The following is a 20,771-nucleotide window of genomic DNA, read 5'->3' as shown; positions in this document are numbered from 1 at the left end:
GTATCAGAAAGGTGGAGCACCAGGTTAAGATTGGGACAAAGTGCTGAGTCTTGTGCTGGAGGAAGCTCGGGTGGATGCATTCAGGGCACAAGCAAAGATGTGGTGTATAAGGGCAGACTCCATTGGCGATAGAGTGGGAAGGTAGACCTAAAGCTGGTCAAGCAGAATCAGTATGGAGTAAAGCACTGGGCTGAGTCCATGAACTCCAGGAGTCACTTCCTGGAGAAGCACTGAACGCTGAAGAGAAGAGTGAGTGAGATGAAGTGGATTGTCAGCCTGTTCAGATTTTTAAAACTTGGGTATATTTGGCGGTTCTGTGACATCAACTGGTTTATGATTGTCCCTCATCTCTCCAAACTCCTCTTCTAGACTCTACCCAGAGTCAGCCGTGCTTTGCTACCCTGTGAAGGACTCTTACACACAGGCTTAGATCTCAGGGGAAACTTGGCCTGTTGTCTGTTGAGCCTGCTTGAGAAAGCCAGAGGTTCTCCGTCTGTGCTCGAGTCCTCACTTATCTGGGTGTCGGGAGCTCACTTACACTGGCCGACAGATTAGCTGGCAGAACGTCTGTGCACCTGGTGCCAAGGGAGCTAGAGTAGCCGAAGATGGTTTTCCCGAGTGCATTCAAAGAGCTTTCTCTTCAACCTTTTCTGTTACCATGTTACTAGAGATGGACTTCCAGGCGTAGGGTTTCTATGCAGATATAAAAGTATTAGCCCGTAGATAAGTCCGGTCCCCTTCAATAGTAGGTATCAGGAAACTCATTCTAGCTGAAGCAGAGGGGGAAATGCATTGGTTCATCTTGTCATAGAAATCAAGAGCCTGACTTCAGGTATAGCTGAATTCAGGGCCCAGTTCCTATGTTCCTTTGTTTGGCTATATGTCCTCTGTGCTGTTGTGTTTTCATGACTGTGGTATGGTAACAAGAGGCCAGCAGTCCTAAGCTCATATCCCTTCAAGGTCAAGGTAAGTAGAAAACACAAAATTGCCTTTTGATATAATCCCAGGGACATTTTCATTGGCTTCATTTGGTCAAGTGACTATCCTTGAGTAGTCATTATACCCATAAGAATAAAACACTGTGATTGGCCAGGCTGAAGCTTCTTCCAGAACCCAAGAACTGGTTCTTGGAAAGTGTGAATTCCCATGGGAAGATGAGAAGTCATTCTCAGAAAGAAGTACAAGAGAAAGAGCTCATCCTGGCGAGCCTTATTTTTGTTTCTCAAGAAAGTGTTCATCTTAGTTGTGAACATATAAGCAAAGAGCGATGAGACTTGTCCACTTGTCATTAAGTTCTACCTCTGTTATGTCTGAAACGGAGCCAGCTTAGACAACAGGCATCGATCATGCCGATCACAGAGTTTGTGGATAGAGGCGACTTCTCTGTTTGACTGACTCATACAAGAATGTTAGAAATTGTTCATTTCGAAAATTGTAATTTCAGTATGTGTTAATTTTGTTTTTGCCGTACACAAGCACTGCTTGATTAGTGGCGTACATGAAATTATTTGACTCCTGTGTAATTCGTAATATGCCTGAAAAGCAAAGAAATGGAACGACTTAGAGCCACAGGACAGGCGTGAGTGTGCCTGGTGGGCTCTTGGTGCTGAGGCCCTCTCCAGTTCTCATGCACAGTTGAGTATGGTCTGCACCATGTGACTGTCCCCTCCACCGTCTGTTCTCAGGTCTGCAATAAAATCATCTTTCTGATGAGCTTTGTGGGCAACTGTGGCACATTCACCAGAGGCTACCGAGCCATGATTCTGGATGTCGAGTTTCTCTATCATTTGCTGTATCTGCTGATCTGTGCCATGGGCCTCTTCGTACATGAATTCTTCTATAGCTTGCTGGTGAGTAGCAGGTGTTCACGTATCTCACACGTGGAGAACCGTGTCAGCTCTTATCACAGACCCCACCTTCCAACAGCACCTAGTGTGCCTGGTCCTGTCATGTCAAGCCCCAATTGTTTCTGGTCTTGGGAGGATCTGCGAGAAAAATAGGAAACAAGGCAGCTCCCGGGAACCTGACAGTCCATCATCCCATCGTGTCCTGTGTGTGGCACATCTGTAGTTTCCACTCAGGGAAGAGGTGTCCATGTGCTTCAGATGTTTTCTATATATGTGTCTATTTCTCTGACTCAGGTAGCACTATCAGCTACTTTCCCCTGGGATCTGTTTCTCAATGCAAACCAAAGCACTCTTCTCAAAGTAAACCAAACTCAATGCAAGGACCAAAGCAGGAGTAACATGCAAAGCCTCAAGACCCATGAGAATGAGCTTGCTAGAAAAAAGTGATTTTTGTTCCCATGGGGCCAGGTGGTTATGGCCTTGACAGTCTGTGAGTTGCGTGTGTTCCCTTTCTTGGGAGCAGATTAAGTTACAAACCAAATAGTGATTTCCTGTCCAGTAGTCAGAGGAAACATAGATCTATAGAGTTGGAGATAAGAAATTTCATTGTACCTACACAACATGGCAAGAGCATAAACTACTATGAATACACAAGAAATAAAAGTATAAAGATCAAAAATGTCCAAGGCCTCAGTATTGGCTTAAGAAATGAAGGAAGGGAGGGAGGGAAAGGAAGTGATTTAGAAAGGTGGGGAAATTCCTTTAAGGAAGTGCTATTTATATGGTTTCTGAGCTGCTTGCTTTTGTCTGTGCCTCAGTTTCCTCACTTACACGTGAGAAGGATATGCTTTCCTCGCAGGGATACTGTTCGGATCATATGCAGCTGTTCATGTCAGCACCTTAGATAAGATGGCCTCACAATGGCTCACTATTCTTTGTCATCCTCTATTCCTGCTCTCATACAAAATCTCATAAGAAATTCTCCAGGATTAGCTCGTTCCATTAGTGGTAGATGTTGGCAGGCTAAACAGAATGGATTATTTTCTCTAGTTTCAGAATCTGTCTGGCTATGCTTTGAGGTTTTAGGCAATGAGGTTGCAGGATATACTTGTGAGTGCCATTATGTGACCTATTTTGGTCATTAGAAATCTTTAGAGCCCTGTCTCTATTCAGGAACCTTTCTGTATCATGCAAGAACATCTATGACCAGAGTTCCAGCCTGTGAGCCAAGGAGACCTATACCCACCAGTCCAGCAAACTCCTGCCTGCCTTGGGTAGAGGGACAGAGGTCACTGAGGCCTCTTTTTTGTTCCTGCTCATGGGTCTCTCCCAAGAGACAGACTCCCCTTTGACCCATGCCATCTCTCCCTGCTGGAGTGTACTTTCCCGGCTAGTCTCCTTCCTGTTGATCTTGCTTCCTTTTATCTTCCTTTTCATCCCTTTCTTTTGAGTCATTTGTGGCGCCAGCCAGGGCCCTTCCTAAATGCAAGGGATAGAGTGGGATGATGTGAGCATCCTTACCTCAAGCCTCACCATCCACAAGACCGTAGCTGCTACCTCTTTGCGAGTCCATGCTTCTCCCACATTCTCACCCTACTTTTGAGGTAGATGATGTCTTCAGTTCACAGCTGAGGATCTCAGTTCACAGCTGGGGATCGTGAGGCATGGTAAGGTTAGGTAACTCCTGCCCCAAATCACATAAGAAGTTGATCCCCCAAGTGCAAGCCTCATTTCTCTTGAAAACATAGACAAGCCTGTGCCTCTGTGAAACGGGCATTTCACACTGCAGTTCACATCTGTGTTTCTCCAGAGCTCTCAGGTTTCTAGCAGAGAAGCCCAGGGAGGTCCGTCTAGATCGTGGTGAATGCTTCCCCTGTGTGTTTCTAGGTTTGCCTGTGAGCTCCTTTTCTCGTTCAAAGAAATGCTGAATGTGTCTGATGAGAGCCCAGAACACAATGCGGAAACTGTTCAAATTATCCCTCAAAAAAAGCAAACTCCCAATGTTTAAAACAAACCTGGGTTTTCCATAAAACAAAAAGACCTCCAGCAGAGAACTCTAGTGGCCTCTAGGTAGTCAGAGCTTCCTCACCTTAGGCAGCCCAGAAAGGGAGGAGGAAGGGACAATGATTCCTTGGCCTAATTAAGGTGCCAGGGCCCCCCAAAGACTGTCTGGACCTGGCCTCACGCCTGCATCCTAGGTTGTATTCTTAAGAAAATATTAACCCCCGAGATAGAAACGTACAAAGTTCATAAGGTGACAGAATGAGGACTCCAGATGGTCACTAAACACAGAGACATGCCCATCCCTAAGTGCCAAACCAAGACAAGCTCATTAAAATATCCATGATTCTCTGAGTTTAACCTGTCACTTGGGGAAAGGTAAAAAACCATAATAATTCCTGGTCTGGTGGCTATGGGGACACAATGCTTAGAAATTTTTATCTACTGAATGTAACTTGATGCAGCATGCTGGAACAGCAATAGGCAGTACTTTTCTATTCTAACAGGAACTCTAAGTTTCTGTTTCTGGAAATTAGAAAACCATACGTAGGCGGGTATATATACAGGCATATCCAGAGATATTCATCATCACAAAAGCAATTCTGATAACAAATATTGAAAACATCTTGATTATTCAAAAAACAATATTGGCTATGTTGTGTGTAATTTTTCCATATACTACTAGGAGATCATTGTGGCATAAAATGTTTATGAATGTTGTCTGAGAGTGCCTATATGTCATTATTATAATATTTTTAATAATATCTGTACATTACATTTTTAAAAATTGTTTTTTATTGAGTTATATATTTTTCTCCACTCCCCTCCCTTCCTCTCCCCTCCCCTTGGGACCCTCTCCCAAGGTCCCCATGCTCCCAATTTACTCAGGAGATTTTGTCTTTTTCTACTTCCCATGTAGTTTAGGTCTATGTATGTTTCTCTTAAGGTCCTCTTTGTTGTCTGGGTTCTCTGTGATTGTGAGTTGTAGGCTGGTTTTTCATTGCTTTATTAAACATTACATTTTTTAAAAAAGGAATAACATGAATGGATATCTATAGGTGATGGAATTATTAGGGTTTTTTTCTTTGTACTCTGTCTTTTCCAAATTTCCTACTTTGAACATGGGTCAATTTTTGTTTGTTTCTTTCTTTAATTAAAGGGTTTATTTAATTAAACTACCCCCCTCTTCTATGTTTATTTTTCCTCATTTTACCATCTCAATTTTATAAATAGTATGTGTTTATTGTTTAAAATTCAAAATTATTTAAAAAATAAAACCACAAGAGCTTTTTCTCTGTTTTGACCTGTTTCATGTCTGTGGTTCCTGCCCACAGAAGACAAGTACCCTTTGTTCACTGTGTGACATTCTCTTAGACTGAGTTGCTAGACAATATTTAACCAGCATTAACAGCAACCGTCTTTTTTTTGTCTGTCTGTGTGTGTGTGTGTGTGTGTGTGTGTGTGTGTGTGTATTGAATGCTACCTCCTTGCTTCCTTTTAAGGATCCTCCTTTGCCCAGTACCCTCTAGGAAGCAAGTTTCAGGATACAGATTGGAGTTAGGTAGGAGGGAAGTTAATTGGCCAGAAAATGGCCTGAGATATAAAATTCTAAGCTGGAAGATATTGAGAGATCAGCCATTTCCATCCACTCATTTTACAGATGAGGAGACGGCGGTCCTGAAAGGCTCAGTCAGCATCTTGCTGTAAATCAAAAGCACAGTCAAGAGCCCAGGTGCTTTCCCCATGACTAACTTCACTGTGCACAGTTACCCAAAGCCGCAGTGAAGACCAAGCCTTTCAGGGCTGTCTAGACATGAGGACAGAGGGCACACTGTTTAACAGAAACCAAAAAGCTAGCCTTCAACCAGGCCTGACATGTGCCTATAATCCTCGATGGTCAAGAAGCTGATGCAGGGGGATAAAAAGTTTGCTTCCAGCATGGGCAAAATAGGGAGACTCTATCTTAAAAAAATATTAATAATTAAAAGTTTCTAAGTCCAAGAGTTACCCCATAGCTCTCTTCTAGTTGCCCCCCAACCAAACGGTTGTGGGTACCTCAAGGCAATCTACCAGTTGTCCTCTAACGCCTACATGGATGCTCAAGGTTTGCCTTCCTCATGAAGAGAGTGTGTCCCTTAGTTAGGGGTCAGGCCTAACCTATGAACCTAGTGTGATATTCACAGGGTCTCTCCTATACTAAGAGAGGAAATGGAGGGCTTAGGTTTTCTAGTATGTCTCCACTATGGACATCCTTACAACTGTACTGTGTGACTCTGCTCCAGTCTCTTCCTCTGGAAGTTGTTGATTACCTCTTACAGTACTGGCACAGCATATAAGAATGCCTGCATGCTAAGCACTGTATAGATGATGCTTGCTTACTCTTAATATTAGCTCTCCATCCTCCAGTCTACAAATGAGTAAACTGAGGCTAGGGACTGGGGACAGAACAAAGCCCAAGACCCAGTGGGATCAGTAGCTGAGCTAAGATGTGAGCCTCAGCAGCCCAGAGATCTTACAATTTGCCTGTAACATGCCTACCTTCACCATTAGATACTGCCCTTCCTGGAAGCAGGTATCAGAGTAGCTGGGCCTTTGGAGAAGCTTAGAAAATAGATTCTAAATGGATGGATGCCAAGACCCTGCTTACTTTCCTCCCCCTTGTTTTCTGAAACTCCTGTTTCTATTTCTGGAACCTCTAACCTGTTTTGTGTGCTGTTTGAAGTTGATACTGATTACCACCGCTCCTTCTATGTTTATTTTTCCTCATTTTTACCATCTCAGTTCTCACTGGGAAGACAGGCAACATGTTATGTGTTAAAATTATACAACATTCTGAATTTTCAAGAGAGTAAATGATGCTGATATAAACCTAAACACAGGCTTCTTAAAAATTGTTCTATCCTCTTGTTATTTGAAGCTGTTTGATTTAGTGTACAGAGAAGAGACTTTGCTCAATGTCATTAAAAGTGTCACCCGCAATGGACGGTCCATCATCTTGACAGCGGTCCTGGCTCTCATCCTGGTGTACCTGTTCTCAATAGTGGGCTATCTCTTCTTCAAGGATGACTTTATCTTGGAAGTAGACAGGCTGCCCAATGAAACGGCTGTTCCAGGTGGGTTTGGGATCCTCTTGTCTTTTTAAATGTCAGCAGGATTTTAACTGGACTAGAATAAATACATTACATTCGCAGACAGATATCTCCCTAACACCAGAGTATGAAGTATGAATATAGGTCATCCTCATGTTATTCAAAAGGTGATGCCAAGTACTGTGTTGTAAGGGTCAATGACTGACGCATGCATGTGTGCCGGTACATAGTCTGATATTAACTCTCAGGCAGCTGAAATCGGTGCAAATTAGAGGCCAGCCAACGCTGCACAGTAGCAAGGTTCTGTCTCAAACACACACACACACACACAAATTTAATGCCATATTTTCAGCCAGCACAACTTTTCAGAACTCATTTTGACTATAATTAGTGAAAGCATCCCCTTGACTTAGCACACCTACTCCTGGTAATTTATATTTATGGGGATAACCTGCTAAGTGTGGGAAAAAGCAGACTTCTAGGACTGCAGTGTGAAGTTGGGAGCATTCCACTGGACTGTGGCCATATCTATGAGGTGGGGTACCTCATGCATAGCATGCATCCTTATAAACCTTTACAGACAAACACTGATAACACAAGAAAACACAGAATAAGGATAATAAGATCATACTTTTAATTGAAACATTCATATATTGTTTTGTATATGGAGTTTTGTGAGACAGGGGATCGTATAGCTCAGGCTGGCCTTGGATTCACAGTGTACCCAAAGATGACCTTGTGTTCCTTATCTTCCTGCCTCTACCCAAGTACTATAATTACACACGTGCACACCACACTTGAATATCTTTATGTTTAATGTGGACAGACCCACACATTGCTAGCAGTGGCTATCCCTAAGGCTTTAAAAAAAAAATGTGAGTTTTACAATGAGCTCCTGTATATATAACAAAACTAGAAGTGACTTCCTATTTGCAAATGATAAACAGTGATAATGTTTAAATGATGCCTGAGTGTTACTTCTCAGAATAGCTGCCAATGCTTAGTGAGCCGCACCTGGATAAAGACAGCCGGGCTATCTGAGTTCAGAACACCAGCTATAATGCACTATCCCTGGCGGCCTTCTCCCCAAGTAGTGTATCTTGATGCGGAACCTCAGCCTTCGGTTGACACCAAGTGGCACTTAACGTCACCTACCTTCCGGTTCTGACCTAAACCAGCCTGAGCCCTGGGGTGCCATTCATGCCCGTGGTGCTTCCCCTGCAGGCATGATCTGGATCTTGCCGGAATCCATACACCCTGTAGTATTTCTCTTAGCGTTTCAGCTGTTTGTCTCTGCAGTCGGAGAGGTGCTATTTAAGTGCGATGCTGTTAGTAAGCCTACAGAACTTGACATTTCTGGCTTTTTTCCCATCCAGCTCACCAAATAAAAGTGTAAATTGCATCTGTGGCTTTGAATTTATATGCAGTATTGGAGGGTGTTATTTATGTAAAGGATTGTTTAATCAGCCGTGAACCGGGGACTTCAAACATTTTAACCATATGCTGCCAGATTGTTCATCACAAAACTCCCTTCTCTTTCCCAGAAACTGGCGAGAGTTTGGCAAAGGATTTCCTGTACTCTGATGTGTGCAGGGTGGAGACGGGGGAAAACTGTACCTCCCCTGCTCCCAAAGAAGGTAGGAGCGCATGGCCACCAGCCCCAGGTGACTTAGGTGAGGGGGCGGTGTCGGAGCAGATTAAAGCAGAAACACTGCTCCGGAGTGAGGCCAGGGGCAAGGGGGAGAAGTTGGAAGCGCGAGGGAGATGAACAGAAAAGGAAGCCATGTGTGCAGACACAAGCTGCTGATTTGAATGCGAGTGCCAACTGTGGACGGGGCCCATGTGGGCAACGGCAATAGAGCCGGAGGGAGACGGGTAAAGGGGTGATCATGGAACCAAATGGCTGCCTCAGTAACGGTGCCATTTAGAAGACAGGCAGCCATCAACAAAAACCGAGGACAGAAACTTAGGCAAAGGAGGGAGGGGAGGGGGTATTCTAAAGGCTTTGTGGTAAAACTCTTTTAAAGAGATAATGGTCATGTGCAAGGTTCCAGAAAGACTCCTCATACATAGACCTTGTGCTAAGCCAAGATGTTAAAGATGTTAAAAAATGCCCAGAAGCCACAGCAGTGGGGTGATGCTGACGATCACCTCAGTGGGTGAACACGTGCCTAGCATGTGTGCGGACCTGCCTGGATTCAGTCTCCAGGAGTTCAGAACAAATAAATAAAAGTGAAAGAATAAGAAAGAGATGGTGTTTCAGCAGTGCAGCGAGGAGGTAGCAAGGCAGGCTGCCAAGTGGGATAGACAGCCTCTAATGTAAAGCCACAGAGGCCATGGCCCCTCTGTACGGTCCAGCCATGCTTCCATCCTTTGAGCATGCCCAGTTGGAACCTGATAGATCCCTCACCTGAGAAGCAAGATGCCCTCTTCCTAGTCTGGGCCGAAGACTGTATTCTGTTTGCAGATAGGACGACAGTGTAGCATCTTCAAACAGTAGGTGTCGTGTGAAGCCCTGGAGAGGAAGGACAGTCCTGACATGGCTTGAGAAGCGAACAGGGTTTAGTGGTGGGGACAGCACTGTTGGTATTCTGACAGCAAACACCTGACTCTTCATCCCGTGGCTTTATTTCTTGGGCCGGAGAGATGGCATTTGGGAAACGTCACTGAAGAATCACAGTATCTCTTACCCCCTCCTGTCTTAACTGTGTTATGACTCGCCCCGTTCACAGAGCTGCTCCCGGTGGAAGAAACAGAACAGGATAAGGAGCACACGTGTGAGACGCTGCTCATGTGCATCGTCACCGTTCTGAGTCACGGGCTGCGCAGTGGGGGTGGAGTAGGAGATGTGCTCAGGAAGCCATCCAAAGAGGTAGACGGATCCCAAGGGAAAGAAGGGACACAAGGGTGCGTGGGGGTGGCCAGTGGGGGTGCACTGTGGTGGAGCTGATTGTAAACTCTCGGTGTGGAGGATGAGCTGGGAGTGTGACAAGCCATTGTGCAAGAGCTAGTCAGTGCCCCTCCCCACGCATGCCCACTAAAGCATGTTCAGGCTCCACGACAACGTTGTGTTTCTCTCCTCGCTTGACAGAAGTCTGCTTTAATAGTAGACCTGGCGACCCCAACACACTTCCAGAACCTTCCTGGTTGTGTTTCTTCAGCAGCTGGAGAATTCACAGTATGAATCCAGGGGGTTAAAAAGAGACATAGTTGGGGGATCTTAAAGTTTGATGCCCAATGTAACTCCTACCCAAGGGGATACCTATCCAGCTGGAGCTGGGCTCTGACCTCTTCAGGGTAACGGGCACTGAGGGCGCCATCTCACATCTACAGGAGCCTCTGTTTGCCGCGAGGGTGATCTATGACCTGCTCTTCTTCTTCATGGTCATCATCATCGTCCTGAACCTGATCTTTGGGGTCATCATTGACACCTTCGCTGACCTGAGGAGTGAGAAGCAGAAGAAGGAGGAGATCTTAAAGACCACATGCTTCATCTGTGGTAAGTATCTGCCCAGTCAGGCAAGCAGGCCGCCGGCCAGCGCGGTTGCACACATGGACACACGGCGCTGGGGTGGGCACAGAACAGACTCTAGGCTGGGATGTTCACGCTGTTCTCTCCCATCTCCTGCCTTCCCTTGGCAAACAGCAGAGGTCTCTGAGGCCCCTCCTGCTGGGGAGTATCTGGGAACCTAATAAACTGTGCAGTAGTTGTCAGTTTGCCTCAAGGAATTAAGTTCTGGAGAGTAGAAACGTGGCCACACATTTAAGACAAATGTAACTTTCTGTGTCCGGGCATCCTGAGAATCCCCTGGTCTAGTTGTAAGCCAACTAGAAAGGAGAGCTATCGTCCAGCTGCAGGTTCAAGCTTCCGTAGAAAAATACCATCATTAGAGCTGGGCATGTTGGCACCCACCTGTGATCACAACACTCAGGAAGCCAAGGCAGGCTGATGGCTGTGAGTCCAATGTTAGCTTGACCTCATGGCAACTTCCAGGTCAACCTGGGCCACCTAGCAAAATCCTGTCTCAAAGCAGAGAGCGCGAGGAAGGGCGGAGAGATGGCTCAGAGGTTAAGAGTATTCGCTGCTCTTGTGTGTAACCCGAATCTAGCTCCCAGCATCCATACCATCCACAAGGTGGTGGCTTGTGTCAGCTTCTAACTTCAGCTGCAGGAGGATCCAACACCTCTGGTCTCCATGGGTACCTGAACTCATGCGCACATACACATAAGCAACACTAATAGACTCAGTAGGTTGTGTTTATGTATTTATCATATATGTATATCGTGTGTGTGAGACAGAGATAAAGAGCCATGAGTTTGAGAGATGGTATAATTTTGTTTAAATTCTGGCACTCAGGAGGCAGAGGCAGGCAGATCTCTGTGAGTTTGAGGCTAGTCTGGTCTTCATAGCCAATTCCAGGACAGCCAAGGAGATATAGTGAGACCCTATGTCAAAAAAAATAAAATAAATCAATTTAATAATTTTGGGGAAGGGGTGGGTTTTGTAATAGGGGTGTGTGTGTGTGTGTGTGTGTGTGTGTGTGTGTGTGTGTGTGTGTGTGTGTGTGTGTAACTGCTTTAACTGTCCTGGAACTAGCTCTTGTAGACCAGGCTGGCCTAGAACTCACAGAGATCTGCCTGTTTCTGCCTTCCGAGTGCTGGGATTAAAGGCGTGTGCTGCCACCACCCAGACTATTTTATCTTTTAAAGGAAGGAAAGAAAAAGGTCTCTCACAGTCAGGTGAAAGTTAAAGGCTTGGACTTGGTGTGTCATGCCTGGCTCACGCCCAGCCTTAGCTGCTGACAGGCCGTGCACCTGTGTTCAGTCATTCACACTCACTGAACATTGTCCCCACCTGTAAAGTGGGTGGCTTCCCATGCACTTCTCTGTCACTGTGAGAATTAGGAGGGAGGACTTGGATAGGCTCCTGGCATAGCCCCCCTCACAGTGCAGGTTAAGTAGGGAGCTGCTGCATGAAACAAGTGCTCACAGCCGGAATTCCAGCAGTCTGGGAGGAGGCTGAGCCAGGAACATCATGGGTTCAAGGCCATCCTAGGAGATACAGAGAGCCTGAAGCCAGTCTGAGCTATATGAAACCCTTTCTCAAAAAACAACATAAAAATAGTTTCCTGGGGTACCAAAAATGTCACGAAAAGTTACCATAACTGCAGAAAAATGTATGCAGATGCAAGCTAATCATGTGGGAATCTGGAAGATGAGGAATCATTTCAGCGTTATTCATAATATAGTTACTAAATTTATGAGTCCCTTCCCGGTATATATAATAAAAATGAACATTTTTCTTTTGAACATTTAAATACTTTTTAACCTCTTTAAGACCTATCTCTTGAGCTTTTTATTGATATAATTTTAGTTATAGAAGTCATAAACCTAATACAGTTTCTCCTAGTCTTAAGTCTCCAAATTTTAACACTAGTTCTCCTCTGCTTTATTCAGTCACACGTGACACACACAGAGAGACACACACAAACCCCCACGTTCACTCACATACAATTGTACACTCGCTCACACAATTTTTCCAAGCCATCTCAGTGTCAACGGCTGGCACAATGCCCTTTGGTGCCCAAATATTTCGGTATATCTTTGCCGAGGACAAGGACATTCTCTTCCATGGCTGCAGTATAGTTACTGAAATTGGGAAATCAAAAGAGAGACAAATCTGCCTATCGAATTTTAAAACTTCACCCTTCATTCTGGTAGCACCCTTCGAAAGCCCCAGACCATGGATGGCATTCCGCCTTCAGACCCCTCTTAACTCCAAGGACAGACATTTCTGAGGGCTGTAGGATGCCCCATGATTTGAGTTTCTCAGAAGTTCCCTGTGGTAGAGCTGAGCTTCTGCGTTTTTATGTGAATATCAAAGACATGCTTTTCCGTCCCTCTCAGCTTGCCATACCAGGGACACATGGAGTCAGTCCCTATTAAAGCTGCTGATACTCAGTTTGATCACTTGGCTGAGGACCTAATTGCCATGTTTCCTCCATCAGAAAGTCACTGTATGGCAGGAAGCTTGGAAACTGGAACTAACCTTGGTATTTCTCACATTAGACTTTCAGCCCCAGCTTTAGTATCCAGTGATGATTCCTGCTTCATGTATTTATTTTCTGTTATGATTTATTAGTTCATTAATTTTGAGATAGCATCTTACTATGTAGCCTAGGTTGGCCTTGAATGTGTGATCCTCCTGCCTCACCCTCCCAACTCTGGTGATTACAGGTATGTGCCATTGTACTTGACTCTGTTTTGATGCTCAGTTTACCATGGATTTGGCCAATGAGAACCCTTCAGGCTGGCTTCTGTGTTTTGACATGTCATATTTTTTTGTACTTATTTTTCTGGCATCTTAAGAATTTCTGGGGCTGGGCGATGGTGGCTCACGCCTTTAATCCCAGCACTCGGGAGGCAGAGGCAGGTGGATCTCTGTGAGTTCGAGACCAGCCTGGTCTATAGAGCTAGTTCCAGGACAGGCTCCAAAGCCACAGAGAAACCCTGTCTCGAAAAAGCAAAAAAAAAAAAAAAAGAATTTCTGGTCTCAGACCTGTGCTTTCCCTAATCTGGCAATATAATCATCCATTTCTCCATATGCCCCAGTTGTTTATAGTGAAATAGGCATTTAGTAGCCAATGTCTAAGTCCTCATTCCTATTCGTGTCCACTGCTCCCGGCCTAAGCTATAGAACTATGGACTGGTATATGTGTATACCTTGGTGTGTGTATAGAGACACATGGAAACAGATGTACACACACCTGCATCTGTTTCTCTAGTTCCATATATATAACAATGACATGACTACCTCTGATTCTAATTCAGCATTACAGTGTCTGTAGCATCCTCCTTACTCTTTATATTTGTGCTCCTTTTTTAACATGAGCAATCCAAATCCCACTCGTGGCCTGAAATATATTTCTTTATTTCCCAACTCTCATTTCATAATGACTAACCCAGACCTCTACAAGCTACAGTTCTCAACTAGCAACAGAAATTGGTTTAAAGTTCCCTTTGCCCTGTCTGCATTTTGGCATTTCCCTGGGAGAGGGAGTTGGAATTCACTGATCTCCTGTGTCTGAGCCTGTCCCCATGTTCTCACCCCGGAACTTAGAAGGCAGGTTTCCCATCACCCATGAAGTGACCAAGACACCTGCAAGTCTCGTAGCCAGCAGCAAATGGCCGAAGTGGGGTTCAGACCCAGACAGGGTCCTCACATGCCACTGCCTGTGTATAAACCCAGCACTTGCTAGTTTGAAGCAGGAAAACCAGGAGTTCACAGTTATCCTCTGGCCACATGGTGCTTCTGAGGCCAACCTAGGGTATGGGAGACCCTGTCTCAAAACAAGACAGAAAGATAATAAACCAAACCCCGATGAATCGGACTCAGCCTGAGCCCTCCTGCCATGATGAAAGTGTGTTTCAAAGCCAATAGCCTTCAACTCCGCATGCAGATCAATCGAGACAAGCGGCTCTATTGACTTTCCTGTGTCACGAGTGCTCAGTAGGAACCTGGGATGTTCTGTTTCTTGTTTAGGCTTAGAAAGAGACAAGTTCGACAATAAGACCGTCACCTTTGAAGAGCACATCAAGGAGGAACACAACATGTGGCACTACCTGTGTTTCATCGTGCTGGTGAAAGTGAAGGACTCCACCGAGTACACCGGACCAGAGAGTTATGTGGCCGAGATGATCAGGGTGAGTGAAAAGATGCCCCGAGGTGCCCTGAAGCAGGGCAGCCATGGCAACCACTGCTCTATCTTCTTAGCTCAATATGTGGTTTTGGTACCTGGAGAGGAGCCACTACCAAAAAATCTATTGATGGAGATGCCAGTGCTGTGTTCACCCATGATCTCTGGGGCTCATCCGGACCCACGGTCCTCCTGTTCCCAAGGAGGGGCGACTGAGACTTGAATTGACTTGGGCTGTCTAACAGCTGGGTCTGGAGTCTTAACTTACCGCCTGCTCCACCTCCCAGCATAGGATCTGTGTAAGAATCCTCTCCTTGATTATTCGAGGCGCCTTACACACCTAATGATCGGGAGGTGTAGTTTTAAGCATGACTTGCTTGTTTGGGCTCAGCCTAGCTTTGGTGAGGTGCTCTGCTAAGTGTCTGGAAGGGATCGTATGAAGGAAAGAGTCTGAGCCCCAGATGAATCTTCCTGCTGGTGGGAAGAGTGTATTGCTCTGTCCCAGAGAGGCAGAAAAGTGGCTGCTGCGGGTTTTCCGATCACTCTTCTCCAGCAGGGCTCTGAGGCGTCATCAGACATGTGCCAAGAGAGTCCCCAGCCAGCTGCCCTTTATGACACGTGCTTTCCAAATTCGTTAGGGTGTGCAGGGGTGTGTGACGAAGCGAGGAGGCATGAACTGGGAAAGCAGGTGACCCTTTGTGATGAGCCTGGCCTCACCCTGGAAAAGGCCGTTGGCTCTTGAAAAGGCTCCAGGATTGGTTACTGTCCTCCCAGTTGCCAAGGACTGGAGGGCTCTGCCTGACAATGAGTTTCCCCGACTCTGCTCTGCTGTTGTTTCTGTGTGTGTGACTTTCAGGCTCTCCATGTAAGGATATTCAAATCAGTCTGTCCCAGTGAGCAGCAGTGTTACACATGTACCCCAGTGAGCAGCAGTGTTACACACGTACCCCAGTGAGCAGCAGTGTTACACACGTACCCCAGTGAGCAGCAGTGTTACACACGTACCCCAGTGAGCAGCAGTGTTACACACGTACCCCAGTGAGCAGCAGTGTTCACACGCACCCCAGTGAGCAGCAGTGTTCACACACACTCCAGTGAACGGCAGTGTTCACACACACACCTCATTGAGCAGCCGTGTTACACACCTCAGTGAGCGGCAGTGTTACACGCACATACACCCCAGTGAGCAACAGTGTTACACATGCACCCCAGTGAACAACAGTGTTCACACACATTACAGTGAGCGGCAGTGTTACACACGGCAGGCTCACAAGCTAGCGGTGGTTAGGGCTTGAACTATAGTGCAGGCAGTGCTACAGTCATGAGTTCCACATCACTTGGTAATACTTTCGGTACCCCAAGTCCTACAAACTACAAGCCTCCCTGGGGGGGGGGGGGGTACTGCCATATGCAGCTTGACATCCTTAGGGTCTGTATTAGTTTCTTCGTCCATGACTGAGCAAACACCTGAAAAGAAGCAGCTTCAGGGAGGAGAGAGTTACTTTGGCAGAGCAGGCATGAAGGAGGAGTGAGAGGCAACTGCTCCCATCGGATCCACAGCCACGAGTTCTGACTCTCTGCTCACTTCCTCCTTCTTAGTCAGTCCAGGACCCCGTGGAACGGTGCCACCCACACTTAGGGTGGGTCTTCCCCCCTCAGTTAACCAAGCCTAGAAACTCCCTCATCAAGGTCTGTCTTTCCGGTGATCTTAGATCCTGTAGTTTACAGTCAATATCAACTACCACAGGGTCTAATCCGTGCTGCACAAATTCTAAAGCATTTGGAAACCTAACGGGGGTATAGGTAGAATCCCAGTCTGACTCAGCAGTCACGCCAGGATTGGACCTCCACCACCAGCCTTCCTCGGGGGCCGCACTGGAAGTCAGTGAGTAGTAAGAATCTAGCAGAGAACACAGGATACGCTGACATGAGCAGTTACCATCCAAGGGCTTGGGACCGGCTCAGTGGGAAAAGTCACCTGCTGCCAGGACTAACAGCCTGAGTTTAATTCCTCAGACTAACACGGCGTAAAGAGAACTCATTCACATGCCATATGCACACACAAAATAACTAAATAAACAAATGGTAAATGTATGTTTTGGAGTAAGCTATAAGAGACTGAAGAGACAGATCTGTAGTTGAGAATACTTGTTACTTTAGCCTGTAACTCCAGTACCAGGGGATCCAGAGTCCACTTCTGGTCTCTGAGTACCAGGTAGGTCCTCACACAGACATGGAGGCAAAGCACTCATGCACATAAAAAAAGAAGAAAAGGAAAGCTTTTTTAAAAAAAGAAAAAAAAAGAGCAGAAGGCAGCACTTGATGCCAGCCTCTGGCCAGTATACTTGAACACATGGGTGAGTGTACCCAGACACATGCACGCACACAGAGACTGCAGAAAAGGACACACCATCAGGGAAGAGGGTTGTATAGTCCGTTTTTCCATCATAGTGACAGGTGCCTGGTCAACAACCGAAGGAGGAGCGGTTGGTGTTGGCTCTGTTTCAGAAGTTCTGGTCCATGGTTAGCTGGCTCTCTTGTTCCTGAGTTGTGGTGAAGCAGAGCATTGTGTGGTAAGGAAATGAGAGAGCACAGTTACTCCACCTCATGGAGGCCAGAGAACAGAAAGAGATTATCATCCTTTAAAGGCCAATTCTGGGCCAAGAAGGCGTCAGTAAACAGAGCACTTCCTGTACAGACGTGAGGTCCCAAGTTCAGATCCCAGCACCCACGTTAGAAGCCAGGCTTGGTGGTGCATGCCTGTAACCCCAGGGCTAGGGGTGCAGAGACAGGCACATCCCTGGACCCTGCTGGCTAGATGAACTGGGCAAGTGATGAGGAGCAGGGTCAGTGAGAGACACCACCTCAAAAGCTGATGAGAAAAGCGATAGAGGGGAGCAACTGTTCTCATTCCCTTTCTGTGTTTGTGCTACAACACTGACCAAAAGCGAGGGGCCAGCTTGACTTACAAATCCGTCCATTATTGAGAAAATTTAGGGCAGGGACTCAAGCAAGAACTTGAAACAGAAACCAGAGAGGAATGCTGCTTGCTGCTTTCCTCATGGGCTTCTACTTAACTAGCTTTCTTACAGCCCAGAACTACAAGCCCAGAAATTGGTGCTGCTCACAGTAGACTGGGGCCTCCTACATACATTAGCCATCAAAGAAATGCCCCATAGGCATGCCCATAGGCCAACTGGACCTGAGCGGTTCCTCAATTGAGACTTCTTACTCAGGTGACTCTCAGCTGTGCCAAAGTTGACAGTTAGAGCTAACCATGACAACACCCACTGGCAACCTTCAGCCTCCTTGTGTACATGCCCAGCTGAGAGCACACGAGAGAGACGGAGAGAGACCAAAAAATATAGTGAAATTCTCAATGACCAACTTTTTCCAGTTAGGCTCTACTTCTGGAAGTTCCTTCCACTTTTAAAGATGCCATCCAAAGGATTGATCCATTGATTAAGACAGTGCTTCTAATACGGTCACTTCTCAATGATTAGATATTGCAGTTGGGGACCAAGCCCTCACCACACAAGCTTTTAGGTGGCACTTCACTGATACCAGGACCAGGATAAATGTGGATAGAAGTGGGCTGGAGTCTAGCCTGCCCACCCCTAGCTTAGAAGGTGCTGAGGTGAGTTTCCCCTTCTGTAGCGCTTGGATGGGAGGCAGCTGACAGGGTGCTGGTGAGGCCTGGTCGTGTGGGAACAGACCAGAGTCAGAGCCAGTCCTACAGGGTCAGGACACTCTAGTAGGACATCAGCCCTCTGATTCTCTTCCTCCAGTGGTGGACACTGACAAATCGGCCCATGTTCTATCAGCCTGCACACTGCCACATGCATGCATGGTGGCCTGAACTTTTCTCCTAAGTGGCTGTGTCCTTGCTTGACATTTTTCCAGGGCTGATTGTGAAGCAATCAATCCCCTTACGTTATGATCATAGAAAAATCCGGGGCCCTTTGGGGCTTCCGTCTCAATCGTGGAGACTTCACAAAGTCTTGTGAGTGTCACTTGACTGGGATTAAATGCCAGAGTGACCCCATGCCTGCCACACAGCCTGGTCAGAGTCCTCTACGTTTAATGCTGTGGGGACCTGGGCATTCATTATGCTTCCTGTCTGTGCTGTGCTTTGATGGGCTAAGATGTCTTGTCAGAAAGCATGGAAATCTAGGGTATCAAGGGGTCCTTAACTCTGAACATTAGCACTGCTGGGAAATCTGTTGCTTTATGCCCTAAAGGTGGCACCGAAGAGTATTAGAGCCACCAGCCAAAGCCTTTTGCCAGTGCTGTTTGGTGATTCAACTTGTTTGCCACATGAATCTCCCTGACATGGAGAGTTAGACATAGCAGGACAGGATCTGAGAGTGCTTGGCTTCACGAGTCAGGGGTATCAGTGTCCTGGGCCCTCGGAGCTGTAGTGGAGCAAGTCATATGCCTATGTTGTAACCCTGTGAGCTCATGCTATGTGGAAGCATCTACAGTCCGGAGGAGAGGCCTCCCAAACATCTCCGCTGAGGCAAGCCTCCTACTCACTGATTCTGGGCAGGAAACCAGGCTGTGAGATGCGACAACCCTTGGGGACTGTCATTACTGCAGAGTAAAGGACAGGAAGGGGGCTGCTGTCAGAGGTGGAAGCTGAGCCTGGCAGGGCTCACCCCTTCTGTATACTGTGTGTCTTTGAAAAAGGCTCTTTAGTGCCATGTGGTCATCAGGAAGGACACCACTTGCCTGACAGGGGAAGGTGATGTTTAACTCTTCCTCTGCTGTCTGTTAACCTATTGGTTAATATTCCAGAGCTTCTAGAAGATCTGCTCAGTACCATCTGCTAAAGGGCCATGCAGGAGACCAAGTGGAAAGTCTCAGGTGGCCATTCAGGATGTAAAAGATCTTCTGGTGCCTCAAGGACAGCCCCTTGCAGACAGAGGCGACAGGCCTAGAAAATGGGCCTCGTCTCCCACAGCTACCATCTGGTTAGTGGGCTATGATTTAGAGAGAATGAGAGTCGCGCAGCCATGAGTGAACAGGATGGGCAGGATGAGGAGGTTGCCTGAGTGCGAGCATAGGGCCGCTTTGCCTGCATTCATATCCCAATGGCACACTTCTCTCTTTGGTAGACCAACCTTCACACAAACGTGGCAGCCGGGTGTTTGGTGGCTCATACCTGTAATCCAAACATTCAGGATATGGAGACGAGATTTCAGGAATTGGAGGCCAGCCTGGGCTACATGAGACCTTTTCTCAAACAATCTCCCATGAGACAGGCTCACTAGGTCAGCTCTCTCACCTTCCCTAGTTCAGTCGTGAAACAGTCCACAGTCAAGGTAACAGGACCTTTCCTGTCCACCAAGAGCAGCTGTGCATTTCTTGCTATCCCTAGAGGGAAAAGAAAAAACTCTGTCTTGCAGTTGAGAAATTCCCAGCCATTCACCCACACGTTACATTTCGCTCAAGCATATCATAACAGAGGTCCTTGTCTCCCTCCTTTTGGTCATCCCCTCTCTCATTTCATTAGTGCTAGTCCCGCAAAGCTCATCCCTCCTCAAGGATTGGCTTTGGGGACAGAAGATCCTGGTTTGAGTGCCAACTCTCTTCTTCATAGGCATGCAATCCCCAGCAAGTCATTGGACCTCACTGGCCCATTGAGCATCTGGTATATAAATTCACTGATGCCACCTCGCACATCCATCTGTGACTGGACAGATAAGGCCAGAAGGGTAGCAGGAGGGTGTGGAGGGCAACAGCTGGTGGGCAGGCCTAAGTACGGAAGGCAGCAAACAGAGGACCACGAGGTGACAGACAGAAGAGCTGCCAGGAGCGTTCTTACAGTTCCATCCCTGCGGAGACGCTTGGCTGCTGACTCATTGTCACTAAACCATCTTGATTTTAATATCATCCTATACGGAAAAACCCCTGTGTCTTCCCCTTCTCCATGTCAGTGGGGCTTCTGTTGATGCAGAGAATGGTCTAGGGGTTCTGGGACTGAATCCTGGGGCTGTTCATGGTTCACTAGTAGACCTGACCCTTGGTTGCAGCCCTGGGTTGGTAAGTGGTGCTGTGACTCCAGGCGTTGGAGAAACTGTTCCCTGCCCACTATGATGCAGATGCAGCTTAAAAGATAGAGAGGATGTTGCCTT

At 46.7% G+C, this 20,771-nt stretch overlaps 1 protein-coding gene across 12 annotated transcripts in view; it reads left to right on the top strand.

Moving 5' to 3' along the window:
- Positions 1 to 20,771, top strand: part of Itpr1 (inositol 1,4,5-trisphosphate receptor type 1) — a 342,349-nt gene that overhangs the window by 300,445 nt on the left and 21,133 nt on the right. For all 12 annotated transcript variants that reach the window (XM_075983288.1, XM_075983285.1, XM_075983283.1 and 9 more), the window contains 6 exons: positions 1,686 to 1,850; positions 6,766 to 6,961; positions 8,482 to 8,574; positions 9,670 to 9,809; positions 10,271 to 10,436; positions 14,481 to 14,641. In XM_075983288.1, coding sequence (XP_075839403.1) covers positions 1,686 to 1,850; positions 6,766 to 6,961; positions 8,482 to 8,574; positions 9,670 to 9,809; positions 10,271 to 10,436; positions 14,481 to 14,641 — 921 coding nt within the window. The remainder of the gene's footprint in view (positions 1 to 1,685; positions 1,851 to 6,765; positions 6,962 to 8,481; positions 8,575 to 9,669; positions 9,810 to 10,270; positions 10,437 to 14,480; positions 14,642 to 20,771) is intronic.

The sequence above is a fragment of the Microtus pennsylvanicus genome, chromosome 8, assembly GCF_037038515.1.
Source record: "Microtus pennsylvanicus isolate mMicPen1 chromosome 8, mMicPen1.hap1, whole genome shotgun sequence".
Lineage (NCBI taxonomy): Eukaryota > Metazoa > Chordata > Mammalia > Rodentia > Cricetidae > Microtus > Microtus pennsylvanicus.
Note: the sequence above shows the minus strand (reverse complement) of the source record. Positions and strands in the feature narration are given on the sequence as shown.